Source organism: Papaver somniferum, chromosome 7 (genome assembly GCF_003573695.1).
Source record: "Papaver somniferum cultivar HN1 chromosome 7, ASM357369v1, whole genome shotgun sequence".
Lineage (NCBI taxonomy): Eukaryota > Viridiplantae > Streptophyta > Magnoliopsida > Ranunculales > Papaveraceae > Papaver > Papaver somniferum.
Window position 1 is genome coordinate 259,533,285 of NC_039364.1, and position 18,274 is coordinate 259,551,558.

The 18,274-nt window shown below is 36.3% G+C and overlaps 2 protein-coding genes across 2 annotated transcripts; one reads left to right on the forward strand and one right to left on the reverse strand.

Annotated features, from left to right (window-relative positions):
- Positions 1 to 492: 492 nt before the first annotated feature.
- Positions 493 to 1,167, forward strand: LOC113296456. Its single transcript, XM_026544764.1, has one exon. The coding sequence runs from the start codon at positions 493 to 495 to the stop codon at positions 1,165 to 1,167; it is 675 nt and encodes a 224-aa protein (XP_026400549.1).
- Positions 1,168 to 2,899: 1,732 nt separating this feature from the next.
- Positions 2,900 to 5,023, reverse strand: LOC113300237. The gene is made up of 2 exons (XM_026549441.1): positions 4,510 to 5,023; positions 2,900 to 4,390 (listed from the first exon to the last, which is right to left on the reverse strand). The coding sequence occupies exon 2, from the start codon at positions 4,139 to 4,141 to the stop codon at positions 3,461 to 3,463; it is 681 nt and encodes a 226-aa protein (XP_026405226.1). The 5' UTR covers positions 4,142 to 4,390; positions 4,510 to 5,023; the 3' UTR covers positions 2,900 to 3,460.
- Between the last annotated feature and the right edge of the window lie 13,251 nt (positions 5,024 to 18,274).

Genomic DNA, 18,274 nt, shown 5'->3' on the forward strand with positions numbered 1-18,274 from the left:
AGAAAGATAAATCAACTCACAAGAAACAAGATTTATAGTGGTTCGACCAATACATACAACTTGTATATATTTTCTACGTCCACTTTGAGCCGCACCAATACAAATCCACTATGAAGAAAAACGATTGCAACGCCTTGTGAATCCCAGCAAACCCTTGGTTACACCGCAACAATTACCCGAGACGATAACCTTGTCTCTTGTTCCTCACCAATATACTCTCACAACGAAACCCTAGCTTTAGCCCTAAAAGCTATACAAGAAATCTCTCACCGATCTCTTAATCGTTTTCTACACAATATAATTCTACAAGGCCTAATTACCTATTTATATAGGTTACAAATTTGGCCACCAAGAATCCTAACCGATTTAGGAAACCCCTTCCCTAAATAACCACGGCTAACTTTAGGAAATAATTAATTAGTCTTCAATAACTAACAAGTCCTACATCTTCCTAGAATATATAGTGATCATGCTCCAATTCTCCTTAACACTATGAGAAAGCAACCAAAAAAGAAACGTCAATTTAAAGTGGAGCTTCATTGGACCAAACATCCTCAATTCTTAGAGGTGGCGAAGAAAAGCTGGGAGGAGTCAACTGGTGATACTATACGTAAGCTCTCTGTTCTGCAGAAAAGCCTTAACAAATGGAGTAGAGCAACATTTGGGAACATTGAAAAAGAGTTAGAGGTGGAAAAACAAAAGCTAGTTGACATTAAATCGAAAGCACACATGTTCGATGTTCGAGAAGAAGAAAGAATCACTCAGGAAAAGATAAAGAATCTTATGGAGAGGGAAAGAATGTACTGGAAGCATAGGAGCAAATCATATTGGGTCCCCAACAATGACAAGAACACCCGTGTGTTTCATTTATCGGTTCTTCATAGAAGGAGCAAAAATCTTATCATTGCTTTAAAAAATGAAGAAGGAAATTGGACCTCAGAACCAGAGGCAATAAAAACAATGTTAATTTCTCACTTTCAAAATGTTTTCTCTAAAGATGTTTCTGTTAGTGCCAATTCTTGCAGGTTACGCAATGAGGCCTCTTTAAGCAGTGAAGAAGGAAGATCATTGTCGAGAATTCCAACGGCTGAAGAGATTTTTAATGTTCTTAAGAAGATGGGCTCGCTGCGCTCCTGGTTCAGATGGGTATCCCGCGTTGTTTTATAAAAAGTGCTGGCATATAGTAGGGAATGACGGTGATAGCGTTAATTCAAGATTGTTTTCGTTATGCAACACTCCCTCCAGGATTAAATCATTCTTTGATTGCCTTGGTGCCTAAAGTAAAACATCGAGAAACTCCATCCGACTATCGGCCAATTGCTCTCTTCAACGTGATCTACAAGCTTATCACTAAAATCATAACATGCTGATTAAGCCCGTTTCTGGACTCTCTAATAGACAAGTCGCAGTCTGCCTTTATACCGGGAAGGCAAATCCTCGACAATGTCATTGTAGCTAAGGAACTTGTGCATTCCATGAATCATTCTACCTCTATTTTAGGTTCCTTTGCTCTTAAACTCGACATGAGGAAAGCCTATGACAGAGTAGATTGGGGTTTTCTCGATAATGTCCTACACAGTTTCGACATTCACGGTAACATTCACTCTCTAATTATGAGTTGCATTTCTAATACTTCTTCTTCAATCATACTTAATGGCCAGCCGGAAGCAAGGGTGCACAGGAACCGAGCCGGACCGGCGGACCGTCCCGGAACCGGTGGAATCGTACCTGTTTTTATACCGAACCGAGGAAAGGGGTACAGGTACCGGTCCAAAAACTGAGAACCGACCTCTATGAGGTACAAGTACACGGTCCTATCTATGTCCCTTCCCGTCCCATTTGTACCGACTAATATTAACCGTTGGATTTAGGGGTTTAATCTTCTGTGGTGTATATATAGAAAAATTAGATAGGGACATAGGGTTTGTACAGACTACTATTAACCGTTAGATTTAGGGATTTATTGCTTTGCTGGATGCATGTGCTCCCGAAACAGCAGTGCTGGACAATTAGGATTTCAAGGGAAGTAACAGAGAGCGAGAGAAGAAGATGAGAAAATTTGGGATTGATGAGAAAGGTACATTACAAGGTTGTGAACATGATGATTGGCGCTTAATGAACGGTATCGAGGTCTTCCATTATTCTTAGGAAGAAATATAAATGCAAGTTTCCCTCCTATTATCTCTACGGTGCAGTCTATCTTCTTGGCAAGGCAAACCATTGTCTCCTGCAGCTCGATCAACACAGATTTAATCTGTGTTAGGCACTATGTCTTCTTACAGTATGGGTTGTTTTAAGCTTCCTCAGAAATATTAGATGCTTTACAGATGGATTATTGGTGTAATAAGCCTCGTTCTCAAAACATATAATTTACGTCCTGGAAATCCATTTGTAAACCAAAGAGATACGGCGGTCTGGTTTTAAAGATGCGATTAAGTTTAACTTAGTAAGAAAAAAATAATAATTAAGGACCTACCGGAACCGTCCCTGGTACCGTACTGGTACCGAATGGTACCAGAACCGAGGTACAGGGTACAAGTACCGGTCCAAAAAATAGAAACCGAGACTAGGGAGGTACAGGTACTTGGTCTCGGCAAGAACCGAGCCGAATCGTACCGTGTGCACCCTTAGCTGGAAGGAAGAATTATCAGTGAAAGGGATATAAGACAAGGGTGTCCGCTTTCGTCCTATTTGTTTATTCTTTGCTCTCAAAGCTTGTCTAGAATAATGAGGAAGATGGAGTCAGGCAGATTATATGCGGGTTACAGAATTAACAGGTGGGCTCCTGCAGTGTCTCATCTTATGTTCGCGGATGACTTTATGCTGTTTGGGAACCTTAATTGTAATATTTTCTTTTTTTTTGACTTAAAAAGTTAAAATTTTATTAAAAGGAAAAAAAGAGAAACAAAAAAGGAATGCACCAAACAGTGCAGCGACAAGAGCAACAAGAGATGTTACAAAAAACCAGGCTCAAAGCTATGGAAAGAAAAATTAAGCAAAGCCTAGGCCATCGACAGCCAAGAAAACATTCACAACCACACTAGAAGAACACCCTAGTACTTCTTCTTGACAGGGGTTCTTTTTCCACGCCCCAATTTCTCATTGCTGGTGACTCCATTCCAAGCAAGCTTGGCAATTACCTTTTCAGATTTTGTAGATATGTGCCTATCCACGATATCTTCAAGAATGTTCTCCACTGCATTTTCTTTTCCTCCTTGAGAAACACCGAGAAGGTTACTAAAATTCTTAAGCTTTTTGAAGTGTTGTTCTCTATTCATTGGCTTAAAATGAGATACATCCTCTACAAGCTTCAATTTCTCCACCCCCGTCTCCTCCACATCTGTTTCATATTCCGATTCCTCACTAGAATGATCACAATCCTCCACATTCACTTGATTATCCTTGTTAAGTTCATCTTCTTGTATTGGTTTTTCCGAGTTATCATCCACTCTGGTTCCATCTATACCAATTCCCACTCTAGATCCATATTATTTGGTAACTCATCATTGGAGTCATCGAACCCACTTTCTGGTTCTGATTCCAAAAGGGTAAAAGGATTCAGATAGGCGTTATGCCCATTCTTTTTCCTTCCGGAGTTGTTGGTTCTTTTATAACAAGACCATTCCTTGTTTGACTTGGGGGATAGCATTTCTGGTACTCCAACACCCGTGCCATTACCATTAAAAATCTGTAAACTTGAGTCATCAGGTAGCACATTGACACTATCCACATTCTCAGTGACTGTCACTGAAATAACCTTACCAATCATATCCCTTACCTCTACTACTTCCTCAGATTGTGAAGTCGAGTCTTGTTCCACCACCCCCGTCACATTTCCATCAGTAGTCTCAATTCTAGACTGAGGACCTACCCCAATTGTGTCTTCCCTCTGATGCAGAACTGTCTCTTCCTTATCTTCTGTAACTGACAATGAATTTTCTTTGACTTGCTCTCTATTCTCCCTACTCCCAGTTTCCCCTTCTTTTGAAAGAGTTTTAACCCTTTCCACCAAGTTAGGCCTCTTCTTAGAATTCCAATGAGCTTTGCGAGTACTAGCTTTCTTCAAATAGCATTTGTTGTTGGAGTGCCCAAAAGAATGACACACCATACACTTTTGTGGTTTCCACTGATATTCGTTCATCACAAATTTTCCATCAATCCACAAAGGGATAAGGTTGGGGTACTGACAATCAAAGATGATTTCAACAAGAACCCTTGCCGCGTTCTGTTGATGGTGCAATCATCCATAATTAATGGTTTCCCCACAAAGCTGGCAATTGGGCTAAGACCTAAGTTGTTCCAGAGATGAAGAGGAACATTGTAAATCAATATCCATACCGGAATGGACTTCATCTCTGCAATTGAGTTCTCAATCAAGGGACTCCAGGGTCTGACCACAAACAAATTACTTCCAATGTAAAAAGCCCCATAATCTAAAGCTAAGTTCCTATCATCGGTATTTAAAAACTTGAAAACAAAAGTGTTACTACTGTGAAGAGTAATGGATACCTCAGTTTTGTCTTCCACACTTTAGCGATTGCCTCTTTCACCATCGAAAATGAGTGGTTGCGACCTACGAAATACCCAATAGCTAATTCTTTCGCGTTCTTTTATCTTCTCCTGCAGAATTCCAGACGAGATTGAAACTGCTTCCTTGCACTCCATCAGCGTAGGAGATTATGGGATTATCTTGAATGCTTTTCTAGATTCACTAAAACCCCTTTCCATATCAGATCTAGGGCACCTCCATTAGATTTCAGAGGAGCGAATTCAACTAAATCTTAGTTTAAGTTAGAATTAGTTAAAGATCTTTGCTGATTGTTGCCTCCAATTGAGATCCCACTTCCATTTCAAAGATAATAAAATACAGATTTTTTGTATCACAATAATAGCAAATTGTAATACAAACGTATTAAATATATGAATTTCAAAAAAGAAATTAATGATACCGGAGGGATGGCCTTTGAATTAAAATTCTGCCATTTTGATTTGAAGGATCTATCTTCTTCTTCACTGTCTTCTCTAAGATAATTTCTTATATGATAATTATTTCTATTGGGCCTATGTAAGAATCTGGTTATATTTAAGATATTGCTAAATATCTAATCCATGGTTTATATAAGGAGTTAGTATCCTATTTATGCTCTTCCTTGATGGACGGTCGAGATCTAAAGTCATATTACTAAAATCCTAGGAACTTGGTCCTCTCTCTACCAATAAAAGAGACACAATAACAATCAATGTTGAGTCTAAGGAATTAATCATTACGACCAAGGTGAAGAGAGAGAAACCATGACCTCCACAAGGTATTACCGCTGCTCCAAGTTGATCGATCACAGACTAAGGATTAACACTATAAGGTATTTCTCATAAACTCTATTAGCATATTATTGTGTATTTATCATGAAGTTCAAGATCCTAAATTACGTATCTATAAAATTAAATCTTATAGTTAGCATCTAGAGCTTGTGTTTAAAACCCATGATCGTCCGTTAATCATATGCAATAATAAAATAAAATTGAGTTTGATATATTTGGTTTTCCCTTTCTGTGAACATAATCGTTCTTATGGAATTGCATTACTTTTCACCTCTAATTATCTTGACCCATATCATGCTCACACTTCATGTTCATGTTTGATTTTTTATGATCTCATCAAAATCAAATCGGTTGAAAATTATGGTACACTGTAAAATTTAAGATCCTGTGGCCATTATCACTTATGATTTTCTTGTATACCTTTATATTACCTTCTTAATTTTGGAAGAAAATATATTTCAACATTAATAACCTACTTAATTTTGGAGGAAAATATATTTTAATTTAATACTAATGTCCTACCCTTTATTTCATGTAAATAAGTTAATATATCTTGCTTATTGAGTTTATTTTTGGCCTAATGGTTTTATTTTTGGCATGTAAATAAAAGAAAATCATTTTAAAAATATTATTTTTAAATAATGGCATATAATGAGCATATGAGGTAATGATGAACGTAATAATGATGATAAATGAAATGGAAGAATGTCGACATCATGTAGTCATAAACATGCATAATTGTCCCACTAAAGTCCATATATTCTACTTGTCTTGTATGTGAAAGAGAGGTAAATTGGAGATATGATATAAATGAGAAAATATTTATTGGGCATTATATCTTTATGGCATGAATCAATAAGTGCTCCAAAGCAAATGAAGATAAACATAATATTTTCATCACGTGAATGGTTATTAAGACATTAAAAATTGGAAAAATTAATATTTTCTTGTGGGCATGTATACATGTTAGTTAATATTAAGATAACGAGACAGTATTAATTTTAAAACTAATGAAACCAATTTTTATTGTAAATTAACTTACGCTTCCGCTTTATCGGAACACTAACACGATTTTTTATCGAGTTTCATTATAAATTTTATGATCAAAACCATTTTTTGACACCATCAAATTTGTGTGTGCATTATGATATGGTTTGTGTGTGTGCTTGTGCGTTATGATATAGTTTCTCCCGCATTATTGTTTTTCTTTAAATTTTATGGGATTATACTTAAAATTATTATGGGACTCTTTAGTTATCACCACAGTGATACTAGAGTGTTATATCTCAGTATAATCATAATGTTATTACAAGCATGAATTTGCAAACCGTAAAGTGTAGGTTTAGCAGTTATCGACATCATGTGATAATGACATTGTTTTAGTTGATTGGCTAACACCACAGTGATGTCAAATCACTTTTGGTCATGATCACAATTTTGTAAAATGCTTGTAATCTTGCTTTTCTTACATATATCAGAACAAAATTTACCCACAGGAAATTGGAGTTCATATATTTGAGAAAAAATTGACTGATATAATTGTTGATCATACATTATGGATATGAACTGATTTGAATCTTAAAGGTGTCTTGTGTCATTATGTTTCACTTTTCTCCCAATGTTGATGATAATTTCAGTTGTACGTATAAAATTATTGTGCTTAAGATTCTTAGGCCATAATTCTTTAGTTATCACCATAGTGATACTAGAGTGTTTTGTCTTAACAATAATAATAATTTTATTGTAAGAACGAATACGCCAAGCCGTAAAGGCAAGGTTTAGTAGTTATTATAGCATTATTTTTGAGTTGTTTGGCAATCACCACAATGATGTCAAATAATTCTTCCATTCATAATCGTTATCATGTCAAGTGCTTATAATATTGTTTTTTTAATGTATTAGAACAACAACTACCCACAGGTAATTTGAGTTCACATGTTTAAGATAACATTGAAGTGTACAATATCTGATCATACATTATGGTAATTAAATAATCGACGCATGATTTTACGTTATTTCTTAAAAGTGCATAAAAGAAAATTTACATAAATTAACTCATTATCGAGTTGAGTAACCTATTACGAATTTTTCTTATGTTGTCCAAAACTTATTGCATCCTCTATGAAATTGAGGTTTTATTTTTGATAAATTTCTCCATATTTCTGAAAATGATATTCAGTGACTATTTAACACCTTTCATATTAATTAATAATATATCTGTTATTTATCATGATCTTTAAGCTTGTATCATATTTAAATGAGCGATGCAGCAAAGAATTTTTCTTCAACAAAATTTCATTATTGAATTATATTTATAACTTTCTTCGTGCTCGATTTTGGTTTAAGAAAAAGTTCATTATGTTTGGATATTTTTCGATTATAGGGTGTTGATATTTTTTCACAATTTATGTATGACATGCTTTTGAATAAATCTTCGTGATTGATGTTTAAAGGTTACTCATTATTGTTTATAAGCGACAAAATTTATGATCAGATCAAGGATGTCCATATCATTGAGTGGGACTGTGCAATATCATAAGAAAAGTTAGTGTGATATTTGCAATTGTACATGTTTGCTGGATAGTTTAGTTATCACCACAGTGATGATATGCTCTTATCTGGTAAGTATTGTATATTTTGAGTCATCTTAGTTTAATTTAACGATTAGAACAATGCTGCTCACACGTAGTTTTGGTTCAGACGTTTAAACAAGCATTAAGTTTATCTAAATGTTTATATACATGTAAAATAATAGCTACCCACAGGTGACTATTATTCCGATGTATTAGGTTGAACATTAGAATTATTTGAGTTTTTTAATACATGATAGGACGAGATTCTCCCACAAGAGATTCTAGTTGTGCTATTAAGCAAACATAATGTTGTGTATGAGAAGGTAAAATATGTACTGATGTTTTTCATGTCTCACATTGTTCCTTGATAAGGTTTTACCCACAGGAGAATCTTATTGAAGGTATGTAACTATTGTAAGCTTAATTGTCATTTATCTCTATTATAAATTTCAGCTTTTGTTCTTATTATTAATTGTAGATTATGATTATTTTGTAGACTTTTAATGGTCCAATCTCTGGAAGATAAAATTGTTTATCACCTAATGATTTTTCGTATTACTGTATAAATTTATCGATTGCATTATGAATCTCAATCCATGGATGTTTTATCGAACGTTCATTATTGAAATTGAGAGGCAATTATAGATTAAATGAAAAATCATATAGTCTGACAAAGGTGGTGAATATGGTGAAAGGTATGACAAAACAGGATAATATCCTAAATCTTTTGCTGTGAATGTTTAAAAGTTTAAAAGGCAAGATAGTATCTTTAAAAGTTTGGAATTGTCGCTCAATACACAAGACCAACTTATCCTTGGCATAATGGTGTAATTAAAAGGCTAAATTATACACAAAACCGACTTATGCTTGTGAATGTTTGTTCTTTCTGCAATTGTGTAATTTAAATAGATTTCCAGTAAAGCAGCTTCAAAGACACACTTTGGACTAGAAAAGACGGAAACCTAGTTTAAATCACCTTTAAGTTATGGTTGTTCAGTTGGAGGTGAGGGCTTACATTCCAAAGAATGAAAATTGGATTTGGAAACTATTATTGGTTCATTGGTTTTCCTAAATAATCCAAATGGTATTCTTAAACGTTCTAGCCGTAGTATAATACTTATTGAAACCGAAAGTATAAATTCGTTAATGATGGCATAATCAGTGGAAGTACGTGGATATATTTGTTCAAGAAATCATGCTAATGATCCCTTTATTTAAAATTTCTACAAATATTGTGAATCTTCTCATTATCAGAATGTTAGATAATGAAAGACCACAAATTACTGATCCAATACTCCATAATATAACTACTGCCAATAAATAAATTTTTTGATAACAACATGAACCAGCATTAAGAAGGTCTCAACAGAGATTGAAAGAAAGTTATTCATGTTGTTTCAGTGATTTTATTACAAGAATTTATTACATTTTGAAATGGAATGGCAAAGACTCGGTTTCCAATTCAAAAATATTATGTGTAATAATTTTGATTAATGGATTGATGCTATGTGAGCAAAATTATTGGTTGAAAGTCAAGTCTCGGATATTGTTTAATTGCTCGAGAGGCACAAATCAGTTGTATGAAAGTGGGTCTTTCTGATCTAATACGACTGTAATAGAAATTTTAAACGGTATAAAGCAAGACTTATTGCCAAAGATTTTACTCTGAAACGATGCACTGATTATAAATAAGTTTTTCTCTCGTGTCAAAGAAAGACCTATTCAGAATTATCATAGTATTATTAGTAGCTCAGTATGACCTAAGAGTTGCATAACTAAATGTGAAAATAGCCTTTATTAATAATAAATTTTAGTCTACAAATTTTAGAAATCAAAGTATGAAATTTAAGCAGGCTCCCGTAAAGGTATATGAAATTCAACAAAACTATAAATGTTTCAAGTTTTGGATGAAATTACTACAGATTTATGCATATACTTCAAGATCAGTGAGAGAAATTCATACTCTTGGTTTTGTATGTTAAGACATACTACCTACGAGTAGTGATCTTTACTTTATGCATACCTCTATATTTTTTGAAATAAAGGATATCAATGAAGCTTACCATGTGATAATACATATCATATAGATTACTAAAGCTTTCATATAAGACATATATCGAGTATTCGAAGAATTTTGAGATAATAACATATTTAGCAGATTTTATTTCATGTTGGATAGAAGATATAGATTTAATCTTCATTACGTCTTAATTCTGATATGAAACTTATAACAAGTTGTTGATATGTTAACTAAATGCCTTAAGAATCGAAGAACAAATTACGGGAAAGCTATCAATAATTTTGAGATACTATCTAAACTTTTATGTCTTTTAATTAGTTAGCAAATCCAACTAGAGTTGATTGGGTTTTCAGACTTCAGTTTTGTGGATGTATCGATTCTATAAATGAAGAATCCATTAATGCTAGTCCCACAATTGATTTTGAATATTTATGACTGCGAAACTTAGAGAATTAAAGTTTGTCTCTACATTGCTGAAATTTATCGTTTTAGCTTCGCAGCATTAAAGCACGATATGTATACGAAGGGAACAAAACACATGAACCTTGAGTATATATGCGTGAATTATGAAATTCAGAAACAATAGTTGTTCATTTATCGCTTAAGCACAATTGCATTAGGAGATGCACTTAATGAATAATTACCTTTTAAGACCTCTTAAGAAAAGATTAAAATCTTAGGTCTGTGGGAGTAATTGATTACTGAATCAGCTAATTTATGTGCTTCATATTGAACACTTATTGAGCTCTTATTAATGTCATTCTGAATTATTTCTGTATCCATGTTTAGTATACATTTATGTGAATGGATGAATGTTAACAGAAATCGTCATTCTCAAAAACATTACTGGACCATTATGATACTCCTATTTAAGGCCTAGTTGAGCAAGGTACTCATGTTGTGGTACATGGAAGGGAGCATGTTGATAACAAGACAATGTGCAACCGCTATGACTCGCATGAATAGCTTATTTGATCAAGGTATTACGTTAACCACTAAAGTTATTATTTGGCAATTACACGCGCCTTATGTTTCCTGCAATTAACCATTTATAGATTATCACATGGACCAGTGGGAGAATGTAAGATAATTTCTTATATGATAATTATCTCTATTGGGCCTATGTGAGAATCTGGTTATATTTAAGATATTGCTAAATATCTAATCCATGGTTTATATAAGGAGTTAGTATCCTATTTATGTTGTTCCTTGATGGACGGTCGAGATCTAAAGTCCTATTACTAAAATCCTAGGAATTTGGTCCTCTCTCTACCAATAAAAGAGACACAATAACCATCAATGTTGTGTCTAAGGAATTACTCATTATGACCAAGGTGAAGAGAGAGAAACCATGACATCCACAAGGTATTACCGCTGCTCCAAGTTGATCGATCACAGACTAAGGATTAACACTATAAGGTATTTCTCATAAACTCTATTAGCTGGTAGCTCAAGGAATGAGACCTAAAAACTACAACCTATGTTTTACCTACAAGTATACAGGGTCTTGATGAAGATAGAATGTAAATAGAGGTCTGTCCACACGGACTTGGAGGATTTGCTAAAGTTTTCTAAATTTCTAAAGTTATCTGAATTCAAAAGAAGGTACTAAGGTTTTTGATTCCACTACTTGACCCTAGGCTAAGGAAATTATGATGCAATGTATGTCTTGTTCTTTCATAAAAGACTACAATGAGGATTCTACTAACTATCCTAACCAAATTACCCCTAGCATCAGTTGTCTTTAATCAGCACAACTAATCACAGGCATTTAGCTTCTCTAGCTAGTTTAGCTTAAGGCAGTCTCTCTAGTGGATTGAATTCTTGGCCAAAGACCTAGCTCCACTCCTAGTATCAGCTGTCTTCTAACAGCACAGGTGATCACAAGCAGGTAGCCCAAATAGCTAAGCATTCATCCTAAGGCAATTCAGCTCAATAAAAGAACATACAAATACATTAACATTCCTAGCATATGATCAAGAGCTTCCTCTAAACCCTAGCAAGTGAATTAGAACATGGACATGCTTGTAATCATGATACTAACAGGTATAAACATGCTCCACATTACACAGCATACAATTCACATTCAACCTTTATGCATAAGAGAGATTCAACATGGATGAACTGAAAATGAATTTCGAAATTAATATTGAACTGCAAATATTTCTCACTGGCTAGCCCAGAGATGCCGAATTTTACAACCCCTAACACCCTTTTATAGTTACAAAAAAAAATTCCAAAATCCCCAAATCAGTGAAATTAGGTTTTTACAAAAAATCCTTACATAATCTCTGAAAACGATTGATAGCTCTCACCCATGCTTCCTTGTCGTCTGCTGATGCTACCCGTGCCTTCGATTTATCCTCTAACCTCACCTATTTCATCAACTCCTAACCTAGGGTTCCTTTGAGATGAAACGATTAGGAGGTGATGTAATAAGTGGCTAGAAAAGTAGGTCTTGGTTGTTAGAAGTGATGATGGCTCGAGTGGTGGTGGTTGAGTGATTTGGGGGGAGAAGATGGTGGTGATTGAGTGATTTGGGGGAGAAGATGGTGGTGATGGAGACAGCGTCGCTGTTGCAGAAGAGGGGAAGAAGGAGATGGCTCGATGGGTTTTGGCTAGGGTGTGTTTGTTTTGGATATAGGGTTAGGTTGTTCGAGTGTGAGGCGGGTACAACAAATCTTGATTTCTTGCGAAGCTGAGCCGTGGGATAATATCTTCTGGGACGGATCTAACGGCGAGATGGAGACAGATCATGAGCGACCGTTGGATGCCTGATATAACGAAACTGACGGCTCAAGATGGAGTTAGGTGCTGTAGTGTTAGACAGGAGCTTCAGACTTTGATGTAATGGCGATGCTGCGACCGTAGGATACTGAGATGATCCAATCTGACGGCTAGAAAGGGAAACGGGTATGGATATAGGAAATGGACTTGGGTGAGGGTTTTGGGAATTGGGTATGCCAAGCCCATATCTTCTTTAAGAACAATTCTTCCTCTTGAAGCCCACTTCTAGCCTTTTGGTCTTGTGCACAACATTCTTTGCGGCTTCCTTGTGTAATTCCTCCCGGCTTTTCACTACTTTTCTGCTCTTTTCGCTCCGCTATTCATCCAAACTTTATTTATTAACTAAAAATGCAAAATTAATTAATAAAAATATTTATTCTTGAAAACAATGAAAATACAGAATATGGGATAAAATGTAGAATTAATGCACAAAAGATGAGTTAAATGCCAAGAAAAATATATAGAAATATGCACTTTTTAGCACTCATCAAATACCCCCAAACCTGAATTTTAGTTGTCCTCAAGTAAAACAAAACTAAGGAAATCCTACCGATACCACTGTCGCTGGTCTCTCGAATGCATTTAGCGTATGCACTAAGCCTTTTAAACCACTAAGTGTCCCTAGTGGACGAGTGAAGTCTCGTGAAGGTTTGCTTAGAACGTACCTACAAAGTTCTAGGCCAAAATATAAGCTCATATTCCATCAAATGTGACATGTGCAAGACAGTTTAAGCTCACAGCAAAATGGAGATGTCAATCTAGCTATCTAAGGCACAATCCTAGCACTGATAACAAATAAAGACATGTGATAAGAGTGTAAAGTGTATCTACACATGTGTAAAGAAAGATCGGATGTTATGACTACTAATCACCAAGAGATAGTTTCTCAGGCTAAGAACTGAGGTCGAAATCTAGCTAGCTGTCCGGACTTTACGAGAATTGTGAATGAGTTGGAGGTATTTCACAATTACTCGCGTTGTACATCAATGGCATACACCCTTCCTTGCTTATTACAATAAAACAAAAGATGACTCTTTACATGACTCTTATTTACATTGACTACTCTCTTTTGTTTTTGGATAAGAGAGAACTATTTTCTTTACATGACATAAATGGAATTTGAATACTTTTTTTTTTTTTTTGTATATTTTTTTTTTGTATTTTTTTGTGTAAACACTTTTGATACATAAGGAAAAAGAAACAAAAAATTACATGACACGTTGCAAGAGGTAGCCCTTTTTGATGCACCCAGTTAAATTCGATGGTTGTTTTTCTTAATGTAACCTCCACCTTCTATCCCAACCAACCAAAGAACAAACTAGTCAAGTTTCGTTCAGTATTCTAAAGTGATTGGCAACTAAAACTTCCGATAGAACACCTCAAGGATGAGGCTATACATGTATTGGTAGATCGTGCGCGTGCAAGTTTCTTATCACTATGTGAATTGTGCTAGAATCAGGGGTGCCTAAATATCTAGACTAAGACTCCTAAAAATTACATATTTGCACAAGAGTCAACATTTCAAGGTAAATGAGCTCTATTTTTATTTTATTTTTTTCATTTTTTAATTTTTTATTTTGATTTTTCATTTTTTCAAAAAGAGGGAGGAGTTTTGATTTCAATTATAGCATGTTATAAGGGTATATACTGATTATCACCCCTAAACCTAAATTAAACAGTGTCCTCAATGTTTAAATAGTGCAAAAGAAAGAACTGTACAGAAAAGGAAAAAAATAAAATGGAATGTTCGACCTGGTTTATGTATAAGGGTGGACCAATCAGGCCGCATAGACGGGATCCTCCAGATCGGTTGCCTCAATGTCAGGCGGAAGTGGTTCAAGGAACGGTTTCAATCGCTGCCCATTCACTTTGAAAATGTTCTTGTTGGAGACATCTTCAAGTTCCACAGCTCCATGAGGGAATACCGTGCGTACTAAGAACGGGCCGGTCCATCGGGACCGCAATTTTCCTGGAAAAAGATGCAGCCGAGAGTCGTATAACAAAACTTTCTGACCCGGTATGAATGACTTGCGCAGAATACGCTTATCATGAAACAACTTCATCTTTTGCTTATACAGCTTGGCACTGTCATAAGCCTCATTCCTTAATTCTTCTAACTCATTGAGTTGAAGTTTCCGTTGTGCACCCGCCTTGTCGAGAGAAAAGTTAAGTTTCTTGATAGCCCAGTAAGCTCGATGTTCTAATTCCACAGGAAGATGACATGGCTTTCCATACACTAGACGATAAGGGGACATGCCAATTGGTGTCTTATAAGCTGTTCTATAGGCCCACAAAGCATCATTCAATCTCAATGACCAATCTTTCCTTGACGGGTTGACCGTCTTCTCCAGAATGTGCTTAATTTCCCTATTAGAAACTTCTACTTGTCCGCTTGTCTGAGGGTGGTACGGAGTTGCAACCTTGTGGGTTATGCCATACTTGCGTACTAAAGACTCAAAGTACTTGTTACAGAAATGTGAACCACCGTCACTGATTATAGCTCTAGGGGTACCAAAACGTGAAAATATGTTCTCCTTCAGAAATGAGAGTACCACCTTGTGGTCATTCGTCTTGGTTGCAACAGCTTCAACCCACTTCGAAACGTAATCAACAACAACTAGGATGTATAATTTCCTTCAGAAATAGGAAATGGACCCATAAAGTCAATCCCCCACATCAAATAGCTCAACGATCAAAATCGGATTCAACGGCATCATGTTTCTCCTCGAGATACTTCCTAGTTTCTGACAGCGCTCACAAGCAATACAATACTCATGGCAGTCTCTAAACAGCGATGGCCAGTAAAACCCACACTGCAGGATCTTTGCAGCGGTCTTCTTGGCACTGAAATGCCCTCCACATGCTTGGTCATGACAGAAAGATATCACATCTTTCTGTTCCATGTCGGGTACACATCTCCTAATGATTTGGTCTCGGCAGTACTTAAACAAATATGGGTCGTCCCAAAGGAAATGTTTAACTTCAGCCAAGAACTTGGAGCGGTCTTGTCTCGACCAATGTGAGGGCATTCTACCTGTAGCAAGGTAGTTAACAATGTCGGCAAACCAAGGAAGGTTTGACACAGACATCAATTGTTCATCAGGGAATGATTCTCTAATCAGCTCAGATTCATCAATAGACTCACTAGTTAATCGGGACAAGTGATCAGCAACCACATTCTCACAACCTTTCTTATCACGGATTTCGATGTCGAATTCCTGTAATAAGAGTATCCATCGAATAAGGCGAGCTTTAGCATCCTTCTTAGAAAGAAGATACTTCAAAGCCGCATGGTCAGTGTATATGATGATCTTAGATCCTATCAAATAAGATCTAAACTTGTCTAATGCAAATACCACGGCAAGTAACTCCTTCTCGGTAGTCGAATAGTTGAGTTGAGCATCATTAAGAGTTTTACTAGCATAGTATATCACATATGGTAGTCTATCAACACGCTGTCCTAAAACAGCGCCAACGGCATAATCAGAGGCATCACACATGAGTTCGAACGGTAGTTCCCAGTTGGGTGGTTGGACAATAGGAGCTGAGGTGAGGAGAGTCTTGAGTTCTTCCCATGCCTTCACACAAGCAGCATCGAAGTTAAAGACAACATCTTTGACAAGTAGATTACACAAAGGTCTTGAGATTTGGCTAAAGTTTTTGATGAATCGCCGGTAGAACCCAGCGTGACCTAAAAATGATCGAATCCCCTTCACAGAGTGGGGTTGTGGTAAATGTTGAATGAGGTCGACTTTAGCTTTATCTACTTCAATTCCTTTTTCCGAAACGATGTGTCCTAGAACTATGCCGGAGTTTACCATGAAGTGGCATTTTTCCCAGTTTAAAATCAGATTCTTTTGCTTACATCTAGACAACACAAGGACCAGATGGTCCAAACATTCATCAAAAGAGGAACCAAACACAGAGAAATCATCCATAAAGATCTCGAGAAAACTATCTATCATGTCTGAAAAAATGCTCATCATGCAACGCTGAAAAGTAGCAGGTGCATTACACAGCCCGAAGGGCATACGTCTAAAAGCAAATGTCCCAAATGGACACGTAAATGTAGTTTTTTCCTGATCTTCCGGTGCAATGTGAATTTGGTTATAACCGGAAAAGCCATCTAGAAAACAGTAGTGACTGTGTCCAGACACACGTTCTAGCATTTGGTCTATGAAGGGAAGGGGGAAGTGATCTTTTCTTGTTACTGTGTTCAACTTCCTGTAGTCGATACATACTCGCCATCCTGTGGTTGTACGTGAAGGGACTAACTCATTCTTTTCGTTCCGAACTACAGTAATGCCTGACTTCTTAGGCACAACTTGAATGGGACTAACCCATTTACTATCTGAAATCGGATATATGATACCCGCATCAAGTAGCTTCAAGATCTCACTCTTAACAACGTCTCTCATGTTAGGATTAAGTCTCCTTTGCATTTCCCTAGATGGTTTGGCATTCTCTTCAAGATTAATGTGATGCATGCAAATGGTGGGACTTATCCCTTTGAGATCTGAGATGGTCCATCCTAAGGCTTCTTTCTGCTTAAGTACTTCTAAAAGCTTGTTTTCCTGTTCTATGTTTAATCGTGAAGAAATGATAACAGGTAAAGTATCAGAAGGACCTAGAAATGCATACTTCAAAGTATCAGGTAATGGTTTCAATTCCTGTTTGGCCTTAGGAGACTCATCCGAAGATATAACAGACTTCTCAGAAAGTGGGAGTTGTTCCACTGTAGTCTGCCATTTAGTGATGTCCATTTGAGGTACAGATTCGAGCAAAGATTGGACTTCACCAATGTATTCATCATCATACAACTCCAAGTTAACATCTTCCAAACATGCTTGCAAGGGATCTTTTGACATAATGCCAGTCAATGAATCTTGTATCAAACTCTCAATCATATTGACCTCATGTACATCCTCATCATCAAGATTCACATGTTGACTAACATTAAACACATTCAGCTCTACAGTCATGTTTCCAAAAGACAGCTTCAACACTCCATTACGACAATTGATGATCGCATTAGACGTCGCCAAGAAAGGACGTCCTAAAATGACAGGAATGTGACTATCCGGGTTTTGTACAGGTTGAGTGTCTAAGACAATAAAGTCTACAGGAAAGTAGAACTTATCAACCTTAATCAAAACATCCTCAATTACACCTCGAGGGACTTTGACGGATCGGTCCGCCAATTGGAGAGTTATGGGTGTTGGCTTCAATTCTCCAAGACCTAACTGCGCATAAACAGAATATGGCAGGAGGTTCACACTTGCACCTAGATCTAATAAAGCTTTATTGACCATGTGGTTTCCTATAGTGCAAGAAATTGTTGGACAACCTGGGTCCCTAAACTTAGGTGGAGTTTTGTTCAGAATGATGGAACTCACCTGTTCAGCTAAGAAAGCACGTTTGTGCACATTAATCTTGCGCTTTTGAGTGCACAAGTCTTTGAGGAATTTGGCATATGCAGGGATTTGCTTAATTGCCTCAAGAAAAGGAATGTTGATGTTGACTCTTTTGAACAGTTCTAACATCTCATTGTAGTGGGTGCTTATCTGTTGGCGAA

Excerpts from the sequence above, each read along its gene's own strand:
- LOC113296456 (XM_026544764.1), top strand. The coding sequence starts at position 493 with ATGAGAAAGCAACCAAAAAAGAAACGTCAATTTAAAGTGGAGCTTCAT.
- LOC113300237 (XM_026549441.1), bottom strand. The coding sequence starts at position 4,141 with ATGAACGAATATCAGTGGAAACCACAAAAGTGTATGGTGTGTCATTCT.